This window comes from Chrysemys picta, chromosome 1 (genome assembly GCF_011386835.1).
Source record: "Chrysemys picta bellii isolate R12L10 chromosome 1, ASM1138683v2, whole genome shotgun sequence".
NCBI lineage: Eukaryota > Metazoa > Chordata > Testudines > Emydidae > Chrysemys > Chrysemys picta.
This window is the reverse complement of record NC_088791.1, coordinates 356,786,319-356,799,856: the sequence shown is the minus strand read 5'-3', so window position 1 is coordinate 356,799,856 and position 13,538 is coordinate 356,786,319. Positions and strand designations below refer to the sequence as shown.

At 45.6% G+C, this 13,538-nt stretch overlaps 1 protein-coding gene across 1 annotated transcript; it reads left to right on the top strand.

The window, feature by feature from the left end:
* The first annotated feature begins 10,128 nt into the window (after positions 1-10,128).
* Positions 10,129-11,127, top strand: LOC135972546 (olfactory receptor 52E4-like). Its single transcript, XM_065550882.1, has one exon. It carries the CDS (start codon positions 10,129-10,131, stop codon positions 11,125-11,127), a length of 999 nt encoding a protein of 332 aa, XP_065406954.1.
* Positions 11,128-13,538: the final 2,411 nt, after the last annotated feature.

Genomic DNA, 13,538 nt, shown 5'->3' with positions numbered 1-13,538 from the left:
GTATAATTCTAAGCAGGCATAAGCGGTGATGAAACAGGCTATGAAAACATTGGTATTGCCAGAGACAGAGTACCGTTCTTTTGTGTGCTTCCATGACATGCACGCTGTTTCATCATCGATAAACTCGCAGGATGAAACCTCATAATTGGGGGAGAACAGGTACTGCAAGAGTTCGTCAGGGTCTCTCACGATACTGGTGTTGGGTAGGTTGGATCTTTGGCTGAATTTACCCCACAGAGAATTTAAAAACAGTTTAGCAATTTGGGATTTAGCAGGGTTTGATCTGATCTCATGTTGGCATAAATGCATGCCTTCTTTCTGGTAGAAATCGCTAACGTAGTTATTTTGTTTCTCCTCGTCTGTGCACCAACTGGGATACCCTGAAGCCTCTTGTTTCTGGCGGAGGTGTAATTTTATGTACTCTGAAAAGAGTTTCAGATTTTTCATTAAAATGCCAGATTTCATAGATTTTAGCCACCGCGTACCCCTTCGCTATGGCCGCGTTCAATTCCACCGTGCACCAAGTCCCCAGGATGGCCCGCTCCTCGTCAATATGGGTACATGTCTCCTGCTGCTCGGTTTCCGCACAGGTTCGGCATAGCGGGAACATAAGCTTGCCACCCACTCTGACAGGTAACAATGGGAAAAAGAGGCCTCGTGGGGGGTACACTAACTTTTGCAATTCCAAAATAATTTGCAAGGGGTCCAAATTTGTCATAGACTATATCGGGGTGTTCGATAGGGTATTCTTTGGTTTTGTTTACGAAAGGGTACAGGCTGGTAAAATCATAAGAGTGGATTTCTTCCCTGGGGTTAGGCTTGTAATATAGGCGGATAGCGTTTGTCCTCCCCCCAAAAATAGCATCCCTAGGCACGAGAGGCTGGGGTAACTGGGCTTGGTTTAAAAAGTCTGCAAGCTCCCTGTCTGTTTCTTTCATCACCTCCCACTCATGCTCCCAAAGAGTCCTCACTACAAAACCAAGTCGTTTCAGATAGTCGGTCTTGAGCTGCGTCTTGTAATAAAGAAACCCAAAAGATGTCCCCGTCATAGGATTTTGTGCTTTTTCCACGATAACAGGTGCCAGAGCCGTGGAAAAAACACCCGTTAAACTCAAAGGCTGTGCGTACCCCATCAACATCAGCATAACTGTCTAAAAAGTAGGGGCCTACCTGTAGTTCCCCACCCTGTAAAGCGTGCCATATTTGTATATCTTCTTTGTGAGAGATATACAACAGCCACTGAATAGATGGGGTCGAATATCTCTTTTTCTGCCTGTGATAGTTGTCTGGAGGAAGAACAGCTACCATGTTAGGCTCCAAAAACATAAACCTGTACATAGCCATGCAGACAGATGCCAGTGTTATGTACCGGAATGGATCTATACACAGTTTTACCTTGGTGAATTTACCAGGTTCTTTCTCTACTACATCTCCCTTCTCCGTCATTTTCATAATCTCTTTTCTGTATAGGATACAGGCCTGTCTCAAAATTTTTACATCCTGCTGACAGTAATACGCGAGCTCATTCTGCAAGTCTAACGCCTCAGAGCTGTGGTCCCGACACCAGTCGAGAAACTGTACTTTTTCTCTGGGCATCATGCTTTCTACACCATAGTGCTCCATGCCGGGCATAGGCCCCACGTAATTTTGATTTTCTAACGTGTTAAAGTGTGGAAAATACCCTTTGCACCCTTCAAACGCCATCGCCTGCGGTAGCTTGCTAAGCTTCATGGGCAAGAAGTTTAAAGAGTCTATAAAATGAATGCCCAGGGCCTTAACTTCCACGCACATTAGTTTACTACCCTGAGTGATCAGTTCTAGGCCCATCTTTTCCGTGAGTAACTGTCTAACAATAAAGTATGCATCATAACCTTTAGAATTATGTGCTAGGAACGTGTAGTCCCAAAACTCTTTGACAGTAAAGGTCTTCACAAACACAGAAAGACACTCATCACCCTTAAATTTCCAGGATTTTTCTGGCTTTAGGGACATAGCAAAAATGTAATTGGGAGTGTGCACTCCGGTCTCCTGCGTGCATTCAAAATCATAAAAAAATATACTTTTCTGAAGATTCGGGCTTTCTAAGGCTGGCTATAAAACAGAGGTGACGGCCTACATCACCAACGATCAAACCCTGACACTGCTTACACCGTCTCCCTTTACACATATGCCGCTTGTCCACGTAAGACTGACACTTCTCACACGAAGTTTTAGACAGGCATTCAACTTGGTTTTCTGATGCACAGTTGATATGTCTGTCTAAACACTCTTTGGACCGACAATACAGTCTACAGCTAGGACACCGCTGCTGCACGCCCACGCTGTCTGAGCACGTTACGCTCAAGCAGGGGCGGCAACGATACCCGCAAGAGTGGTCGTGGCTGTACATCGTGTGGCAAAACTCACAATAAATTTTTCGCTCCAAACAACTTTTTTACATCCAGAACCCCATAGTAATGCTCATCGTGCAACAGGATAAAATAAGTCTTGGGGTACACTGTGCCCCCCGTTTTAAAAAAGCCCCAGCTGCCTTTCACCGTATACAGCACCACCTGTATGTTAACTCCTAAATGCTGTTCAAACTTTGCTATGTCACTGAGCAGAACCTTTTTTTGATCTGACCACCCCAGTTTCTCATGTAACTCTCTCGCCTCCGCTAACAATTCCGCGTCCATAGGTTTACGATCGGACATGAAAGCCAAGAGCCCATGCGCAAAACACAAATTGGTACCGGTGTAAGTCAGGTCTACTAAACACTGTATCTTTTTATGAATAATTTGACTATTAAGGATAGAATTTAAAACTCTACGAGCGCCCCCACCCCTGTTTTTTACAACTGTCACAACAAGGCGCAATGTCCCATTGACATGCAACTCTATTGCTCTGTAGCAGCTTTGAGGTCTGATTTAAGAAATCCTCAGCAGACAGCTCATCCCTAGTTCTTTTGACCGAAAATAAAGAGTTAGTTAAATTACGGCTCTCTAAACGTAACTCAACATAATCATCAGGGCCTACTCTACCATTAATGTCATCGAGCACTAACTGTATTCCCCGGTGTATGGCTTCAACAACCTCCTGAGCTGAATATATTTGCTCAAGATTAACAAAACGAAATTCCTCACAATACACCGACCCCCCAAATCTGAATACTTCACGTTGCCAACTTCTCACTCTCTCCATATACACCTCGGCATTTTCGGGGTTACTTGGGGGTTCCTCTAAGGGATCATTAGCGGCATCTTCTACATCAGATGCTATTTGAGAGTCAGACTCTGAGGTGCCTCCATGAGGGTCATTGGGAGTAGAACGGGACCCGTCTAGAGAGCCCTCTGGGGAATTTGCTAAACCAGAGTCTGAGTCCACCTCCCCATTTTCTGACAGGCCAGTTTGAGAGCCTCCAGTAGGGGGCATTTTTTTTCTTCCCTCATTACCTCTTTAGTCCTTTTTAAAATTTGTACAACAACCCAAGCGTGGAACTTTTTGGCAGCCATCTGTTTATTCCCCAAGCGCTGTCCCCCCTTGTTTACACATGAGCTGATGTGTACCCTGGAGGGTGCCCCTTTTACCCAGGCCCCTTTTCATGACTAGTCATGCCTGCTCAGAGCCACCCTTTCCAGCCCTTATGTTTTTCAGCATGGCTCTGAACCAAGCATCATATTTTCCCCATTTCTTTCTAGAATCCCGTTCTTTTAGACTACCTGAGGATACATCCTCCACCACTTTTCTGAGGGAAGCCTCAACCCCTTCCCAACTACTAGAATATGGGGGAGCTGTGACAAGCTTATGGTTTTGGGAGAATGGTTTGTCAGTTCTTGGTTTTTAATTCACAACCCCTAGAGTGCATGCTCCGGGTTTGCGCACATTCAGAACCCCTAGAGTGCGTGCTCTGGGTTTGTGAATGTGGGTGTTTTCGCTCACAGTTTCCTCAGGGCTTGGTGTGGTGGTGGACACTGAGGAACTGGAGTTGTGGTGGCATGGTTGTTTTTTACCAGAGTCTTTTGTTTTGTCCTTGGGTTTGATGTATATGAGGTTTGGACCGCCCGGATGCTTCACCTGCACTCTTGTGCTGTTTTGCGTTGTTAAAGGTCTCAAAGCAGATTCCTGGTTCGTTGGCAGTTCTGGAGGAGATGTCCTTGTATCTCTGATTACAGCATTGTCAGAAAAGTTGCCCAGGCCTATGAGGGCGAAAAAACAACAACATTTTACAAAAACTGAACTTTACCACCTCTCACCCACACCTATGTATTTACTTAAAATACAAAACCTCATAGAACAACCAAACCAATAAGCAAAATATATTTACAGGGCTTCATCCATCCATCAGTCACTGATGCTGGTGAATTTTCCTTTTCAGCCATCTCTTTCCTTTTTCTTTTCAGCTTGTTTTCCCTCTGGTCTAAGGATCTCTCATGTTTTGACTGTACTGTGGAACAAAGTGAAGAAGGGGTGGATTTTTTGCATGGCCACACCCTGGGGTTGGGAAGGACACACTGAGGAGAAAGGAAAACCAGGGGAGAGGGATAGTTCAGTGGTTTGAGCATTGGCCTGCTAAACCCAGGGTTGTGAGTTCAATCCTTGAGGGGGCCACTTGGGGATCTGTAGCAAAAATCAGTGCTTGGTCCTGCTAGTGAAGGCAGGTGGCTGGACTTGATGACCTTTCAAGGTCCCTTCCAGTTCTAGGAGATGGGATATCTTTTTTATCTTAGTAGTCAAATGCATTTTAATATTTAGGGAGGAGTTGGAAGACACAATGGGTATTGTACAAACAAAAAGTTTCAGAGTAGCAGCCGTGTTAGTCTGTATCTGCAAAAAGAACAGGAGTACTTGTGGCACCTTAGAGACTAACAAATTTATTAGAGCATAAGCTCTCGTGGACTACAGCCCACTTCTTCAGATGCATATTTATTCCATTCTATGCATATTTGTTTCCTGAATATGATTATACTGTATCATTTTGTACTTAAAGTTCTGAAAGCAAGGAACGGCATGTAACCAGCTCATGGAACAGTGGAATCCATCTTGTGTCTGTACTTTTCCACTAACTGTGCTGGGGGCTTTTGCTTGGAAAAATGAAGCTCCCTCTACATGGCAGAAGCTATAAAATCTGGTAGCGACATCATCACTTGGCCTCACTTCACCACAACTCAACACCAAAGATTTTAGAACCTGGGACTGAACTGGGGCTGTAGTCCCAGGCTGAAGGGATTTCTAGCCTGTGTATGGAAGATTGGTGGATTGTTTGTACCATCAGGGTGACACACTGTTTGATTCAAAGCCTGTCTACTGTATAGAACTTAGATTGTGATGTTGTTTATTTCTCAGATTTCAACTTTGTTCTTTACACTATTACTTATAATCACTTAAACAAGTGATCTTTCTGTAATTAATAAATCTCTTTATTTTTTTTACTTAATACAGGATGTAGTATTTATTTATTTATTTATTTATTTTATCTAATACAGGATGTTGTTTGAAATGTAAAAGGATAATCTGCTCCGGCTGATGTATTGTCCTCTCCACATTGAGGGAGGGGCAGACTGGGAAATAAACCTATACTGGTCAGGCTTTTGGCCAGGGCAAGAGGGTACAGCTCTTGGGTCCTAGGCTGGAGAGCTGAGGGGAATTGGTTGGAGACTCTCTATTGTTGTTTCATGGATGGCTAGTGAAAGCATTCATGTACCTGCAGCTGGGTGTGTCCCTGTCTGTGTATAGCTGTGTAAGTGCAAGACCTGAAAGGATTGCAGCTTGTCACAGCCTCATAGTGTGTGAGGGGGCCCAGATCGGTATGACAGAGGGCTCGATGGTCCCCTGTTCCAGGGTGCACCCCAGGGAATTCTTTCACCCTCCCCCCCCTCAGTGAAGAGGCCCTGGAAGACCGTGAGTCCATTTCCTTGTTGTCATGTGATCACTTACTGACAGAGAGACCGTGGTTATGGAAGGGAAATCAAGACACTTGGGTTCTGAGAGACAGTCTCTATATGACTTTGGCAAGTCTTGTCTCCCCGTGCCTCAGTTTACCAATCAGTGAAATGGGAATGGTTCTAGTGACTTTCTTTTGTTAGGTGTTTTGAAGATGACTCAATGAAAGTTGCTACACAGTATGATGATAGTTACTGATGAGAAGCACTGATCTCTGATCCCTTAGTGACTGCCCATGTGTTTGCACTAACTGCTTGTGTCTCATCTTAGTCAACTTTCTCCAGATCTCTCTGTCTACTATCTACCCATCTATCCTGAGAATTTACAGGATATCAGATCCTCAGGAGAGTTGGGCATTATCCCTAGATTTGTACTCATCAATTATAATTTTTAAATATATACACACAAACGTACAGAGCAGCCAATTCCTCTCTGATTCAGCAGAGAGCCCAAGAGTTCTCATCTCCCTTTGGGAAGGTGCCTTAATTACTGTTTACTCCTAAAGATAGATAATTAGGACAAAAGTGGATACATGCTTGCCTACAGCCTGTTTACATTCAGATGCTCTCTTCTCTAGAGGCTGAGCGAACCCCATTGGGACTACACAGAGCTATATTATAAACTGTGCACACCACTGTATCGGGTCTTGGCATGGGATGTTGCAGATGATGCTGGGGTGAGAAAGGTGCGGGTCATGGATACCTGAGTGGGATTCCTAAGGAGGACACTTCCGTCTCAGAATTCACAGGTACCCATCTCTTGCTGAGGAGCTCAGCTGATTGACAAACTTTGTGAAACATGGGTGTGGAGGGATAGAGAGTAAGTCTGTGGTACAGTCCACTCTGAACAAACATGAAACTTCCCAGGGCCCTTCCCATAAGAGATGAGTTTGCTAAAGAATTACTGGCCAAAATGTCACTCTTTTCTGTGCACCCTTGCACATCCTGCCGGATGGACTCCAGCCCCAAGGTGGTGCATTTCAGTGACACAGTGAATCCTTCAGGATGAAAGGTGTTAGTAGATGTGCAATACAAGGCCGTAGTTTGCTCTGTACCCAGTGAGGCAAAATTCCCCTTGGAGAAAGAACTGAGTACAGACATCAGGAGCCAACTGTGTGTTAATGAACAGACACTGTGACACTTTTGGCTTGCATTTCAAGGCTCTGTCTGTTAATGGAGCAGAGGGACAGGGGATGTTACCTGAAGTTTATCTGCTGAAAAGCTTGGAGGTGCTAGGGCTCCACACTAGAACAATAATGATTTTTTTTAAAACATGGTTAACACATACTTTCTCCTAACTTCTTTCGAAAAGTTTGCTGAATTGTTATGCCTGAAACTTTAAAAAAAACAATTCTGATTGAAGCAGATACCTAGCATGGGAAATTTCAGTCTAAACACCTAAAATTTGGCAAACTTATAAGCAACTTAAAAAGAGGTCTTCTAATGGAAGGTGTTAGACAGCCTTAACTACAGGTGATGCCACCAGCACCACCTACAATGGCCAATCCATTTGTGAATCCCATTCTTCTATGCTCTTCGCTCCAATAATATTAGTAGCAAGGAGTTCTACAAGCCAAATATGAATTGTGTTAGCAATTATCTCTTCTCAATGTTATATGTTTAGACCTTAAATTTAACAAAATATTCCCTTGTTCATGTTTTAAGACACATTAAATATAAATGCCTGATCTACTTTCTTAATCAATAGATTCATAGTGTTTAAGGTCAGAAGAGATCATATGATCATCCAGTCTGATCTGCTGTAAAACACAGGCCCATTAAATTTCTTCAGTTACATCTCTATTGAGCCCAAAGACTTGTGTGTGTGACTGAGGCGGGGTCTACACTAGGATTTTACATCATAGAACAATAGAGCCATAGAGTTATAAGGGAATGCAAAGGACAGCTAGTGGTAAGACAGAATAACTTTCCTCCACCTTTTCATGGCAGCTTTTCAAGTATTTCAAGACCACTATCATGTCCCCCATTAATCTCCTCTTTTCCAAATAAACATACTGGTTCCTTTGGCTTGCTCATACGGCTTGCATTCTATCCTTTGCATAACATTTCTTACTTGCCTACGGATCCTTTCCAGATTCTCTATATCCTTTCTATACATTGGTGACCAAGATTGGACACATTACTCCAACTGAGACCTAACCCGCACCGAATAGAGGAATACTATAACGTACTATGACTTGCAGATGATGATTGCCAGGTTTTGACACGATTTGTTCTTGAAAAATCCAAGGTGACCTTTTCACCTTATTATCTTCTAGATGTTTACAAATTGATTCCTTAATTATACCCATTTTCACTGACATTCTCTATGTTAGGTGTCGAAACACCACCAACCTTCTTGATGAAAACAGTGAAGGCATTAAGCACCTCTGCCATTTCCACAATTTTTGTTATTGTTTTCCCCTCTTCATTTAGTAATGGATCTACCCTGTCCTTGGTCTTCCACATTCTTCTAATGTACTTGTAGAATGTTTTCTTGTTACCCTTTATGTCTCCAGCTAGTTTGATCTCGTTTTGTGTCCTGGCCTTTCTAATTTTGCCCATACATAAGTGTGTTATTTGTTTATATTCCTCCTTTGTTATTTGACCTTGTTTCCACGTTTTGTAGGATCCTTTTTTGTTTTATAGATCATTCAAGATCTCCTGGATAAGCCACTGTGGTCCCTTGTCATACATCCTATCTTTCCTACACAGTGGGATAGTTTGCTCTTGTGCCCTTTCTGATGAAGTGGGGGATTTTCATGCAGAGGAAGTGGGACACAGCATCTTTGGGTGTTATTGGTTTAACGAGGTGAGGGGAGAGGGAGTTTGTTGTTATAAAGGACCGGAGAGGGAACTTGGGACCCCAGCCAATGCCCTGGAGAATGGACACCCCAGTGACTGGTGACCTGATGACCCGGAGACGCAGCGCAGGAGTCGCAGTTGGTTCTGGCCAGTGGGAGGACCATGGGCTGCGAAGAGAGGACCCAGTGACCCAACCAGCCGGTTCCAGCCAGAGGAGGCCAGAGGACAGAAGAGGGGAGAGGAGGTCCAGTGACCCTGTTTACGACCCTGTTTACCTGGAGAGAAGACAATGGACAGAGGCGGGGCTTGGGGCCGGTGATATCAGATGCCCAGCTGGGAAGCAGGAGGGCTCTGGGCTGGAAACAGAGAGCAGGCAGAGCCCAGCTGGATGCTGGGAGACTGGGATGTGCAGGGCTGAGGGAGGCCAGGCCTGAGGGTCAGGGAGTTTCCTGTGCTGTGTTCACCTCTCAATAAACCCTCCTGTTTTATGATGGCTAAGAGTCACTCTGGTCTAGAGAACAGGGTTGCATCAACCCCTTCGGGGGGTGGAGGCCCCGGGGGTCCAGAGTGAGTGGACTCCCTGAGGAGGCCCATGGTGAGAGACAGAAGTAAATCAGTTTCAATTTTTATTTCCCTCTGCTATCTCATATGCTCTTTTCTTTGTCTCTTGTGTATCCTAAAGAGTCACGGACTCTTCTATCTGTTTGCATATGGCAGCCTCCCCCATTCTCAAAGCCTGTCTTGGAAATCCCTTTTATATATGCTATATCCTTAACAGAGACTGGGTAACCAAAACTGAACACGTATTCCAAACATGTTATTCTCCGTCCCAAATCTTATGGATCTGAACAATTCTTTTGTTTTGTCCACTGCAGTGAATGAGCAGGTGTTTCTGTTCAGCTGCTATCAATGGCGCCCAGGTCTTTTCCCTGAGGTGTGTTCTAGTTGGGATGTTTCTCCCAGGACATGTCTTAGCAAAAGTTTGTTTTTTCCCACACTCAGATTTCGAGCAACTGGATGAATGGGGAACTCCCTACAGTATGGACTCCCTATCCTGGCTCTCATTGTATAAAGGAACAATGATGGATAACCAGTATCCACATTTCTGTTTCCTGCTGGTGCCTCTTCAGGTTCCCCCACCACAAAGTGTAAGAATTACTAACTCAGGAAGCACCACAAAATATGGAATTAGATTGAGTAGTGTCATTGTTCATAGTTATTTTCTCTGAATAAGAAAAATGTAATTTTAAGTGTGTGAAGAGCGATCAATCTGTTTCTCCCATGAGAACAGCCTCCACTAGTGCATGCAGTGTCTCATATTAACGTTCTCTCCATTCAGGCATTTCTACTGCGACCATCACCTGAGACCCTGGGACACACAGAAAGTCAGGGGAACATACAGTACATGCAGGAGACACCCTTATGCCTCAGAGTTGGACAGTTTCTCCCCTACGCCATGTCAGATTCCAACACAACCAACTTCACCAACCCCTCCACCTTCATCCTACTTGGCATTCCTGGCCTAGAAGCAGCCTATATCTGGATCTCCATTCCCTTCTGCGCTATGTACACCATAGCTATGTTGGGGAACTTCACCATCCTGTTCATCGTGAAGAGGGAGCCGAGCCTCCATGAGCCCATGTTCTATTTCCTCTGCATGCTGGCCATCACCGACCTGGTCATCTCCACCTCTACTGTACCGAAAATGCTGAGCATCTTCTGGTTCAATTCCAGGGAGATCAGTTTCAGTGGCTGCCTCACCCAGATGTACTTCATTCACTCCTTCTCAGCGATGGAATCTGGAATCCTTGTGGCCATGGCTTTTGATCGCTATGTGGCCATCTGCAATCCTCTGAGATATTCCATGACCCTGACAAACTCTGTTGTGGCGAAGATAGGCCTGGCCGTGGTGCTGCGCAGTGGCATACTCGCATTACCCTATCCCTTCCTGGCGAGGCAGTGGCCATATTGCAGAACCAACATCATCCCCCACTCCTATTGTGGGCATATGGCTGTGGTGAAGCTGGCCTGCGCTGACATCCGCATCAGTAGTTACTATGGCCTGTTTGATCTTTTCTCTGAGATTGGAATGGATGTGTTTTTTATCACCGTGTCCTATACTCTGATCCTCAGGGCCATCTTCCGCCTCCCCACAAAAGATGCCCGGCTCAAAACTTTTGGGACCTGCATCTCTCATCTTTGTGCGATCTTAGCTTTGTACATCCCAGATTTATTCTCCTCTCTAACGCAGCGGTTTGGCCAAAATGTGCCACTGCACTTCCTTGTTCTCATTGTCAGTGTATACCTGCTAGTGCCCCCTGTGCTACACCCCATCATTTATGGGGTGAGGACCAAACAGATCCGGGGCAGGCTGCTCCAGCTCTTTACTCATAAAGAGACTTAAATGTTTTCTCCTTGTGCTCTGGCTCTCAGATTGAGCTCTGTGCAGAGCTGGCTGGTCCATGGTGCTGGGGCCTCTTCCCTCAATCACTTACTGGACAGACAGAGAGACATTAAACCCTTCCCTGTCCTTACTGTGCTGTGTCAATGTGATGACCTGGGGAGTCAGTCTATGTAGAGTACACTGGGTTGCCACCTTTGTAATTGCTGGTAGCTGGATCCCTGAAATTGCAATCTTGCCCCATCTCTTCTATCAAGCCTCGACCATGCTGTGTGTCTTCTCCCCAAGGCCCTGACCCTGTCACTTGCTCCTGTCTTTCCCTCCCCTTGTCAGCTGCGACCCAGTCATCTCTAAAACCAGTATGTGTTCACATCTTATGGCAAGTCACTTAAGGGGCACTGATTAGTGTTAACATTTTAATGTTTATTGTTACCTTGTTACTAATTTTGTGGAGAGAGAGACCTCATCAGGACTCCTGGGATCTATCTCAGCTCTGGGAAGGGAGTGGGGTATAGTGGGTTGCAGCAGGAGGCAGATACATCTGGGGTCAAAATAAGAAGATCAGAATGGCCATAATGGTTAAAACCAATGGTCCATGTAGCCCAGTAGCCTGTCTTCTGAGAGTGCCCAGTGCCAGGTGTTTCAGAGGGAATTAACAGAACCTGGCAATCATCATCTGATTCATGTGGAGCAGCTTGGCAGAAGGGGGCTGAAGCCCTGCGCCCAGACTGCTTAGCTTCTACTGGCAGGAGTTCAAGCCTCCAGCCCCAGTAGGAGCTGTGGGGGGAGAGGAAGAGCCCCAGGTGGAGTGGCAAAAGAAGCGTTCAGCTCTGGCTGCCCCAACCCCTAGGAACAGAGCGGCAGGAGGAGAAGTCCTACTTAATTTAGTCTCTTCCATACTCCTCCCACCCAGGGGTTTTCTCATTTCCCCTGTCCTTGGACGAATCTCAGTCTTTTTTTTTTTTGTCTCCCCTCCCTGACCCTTTAGGGGCTGCTCTCTTCCCTTCAGCTGCCTTTCCCTTTCTGGAGATAGAGACGGGTTGCACAGTGCCACCAGTACATTCACCACACCGGTGAGCTGCTTCCTCTTTGCCCATCTCCGTGGGCCACAGGGTTGTAACAGGAGCCCAGCCAGAGGATTATTATAGGTCCACAACAACGTCCCCCACTGTGCTGCAGGATGAGCTTCACCGTTTTCTGGTGGACACTTGTGATTTCAAGGGTAAGGTGAAGCTCCCTCTCCAGCATTGGGGAGACTTCCATCTCATCTTCTGGGCCACAAGGGCTGCTTTGGAGGAGGGATAGCTCAGTGGTTTGAGCATCTGGGGCAAAAATCAGTACTTGGTCCTGCTAGTGAAGGCAGTGGGCTGGACTGGGTGAACTTTCAGGGTCCCTTCAAGTTCCATGAGATAGGCATGTCTTCATATATTAATTATATTATATTAACCAGGAGGTAGGACATCCTGGTCTACCTGTGGGCCTGCAACTTCTGTGACAAGCCTTTTGGGTTGGTCAGCAATCGTTGCAAGGCCGGATGGGGATTCCATGCTCACGAGGATAGCCCTCAGGTTGAAGCCAACCATCTTTTCAACATTGAACACCAGAGGCTCCTGGGATGATCTCCACAGTTGCCAGGTGCTCTCCTTCCTTTGTGACATAGGGTACTCTATGGTTTGCCTGCAGGAAACCCACAATGATCCAGACACTAGTTGGTGGCTGGAGTGGGAGGACCAGGTATATCGTAGACACCTTAGCACTCATTTGGCTGGGGAGGCCACCCTATTCTCCCTTGGCCTACAGCCTGAGATGCTGGGAGTTGCTGAGGTCATGCCAGGTTGCCTGCTGCACATCCATGCGTGTGTGGATGGGCTGACATTGAATCTATTCAATGTCTACCCCCCCCCCCCCCCAGTGCAGTTCCATTTAAAAAGTTCTAGCCTTCCAATTGGCTCTTTTGGCCAGGTGCCCACTCACTTCCTTTTTGCTTTTCATTGCAGTGAGACTTTTTACCATTTACAATTTTACTATTTACCATTTTGGGGAGAGATAGCTCAGTGGTTTGAGCATTGGCCTGCTAAACCCAGGGTTCTGAGTTCAATCCTTGAGGAGGCCACTTAGGGATCTGGGGCAAAATCAGTACTTGGTCCTGCTAGTGAAGGCAAGGGGCTGGACTTGATGACCTTTCAAGGTCCCTTCCAGTTCTAGGAGATAGGATATCTCCATTAATTTATTTATTTTTTATTTTTATTTATTACATGTAAAGCAAGTAGAGAACAGCTACTAAGAGGGATTTTATAGCTAACTGGCTGGCTGGGTCCATAAAAGGGAGCTACCCCCCACTTCATTTATCACAACTACTGAATATAATGCAAAGCAGGGAATACAATAAAGCAAGCTTGTCCACTGAGCTGCAA

What these genes read in the sequence shown, in the direction of transcription:
- LOC135972546 (XM_065550882.1), top strand. Translation starts at nt 10,129, where the DNA reads ATGCAGGAGACACCCTTATGCCTCAGAGTTGGACAGTTTCTCCCCTAC.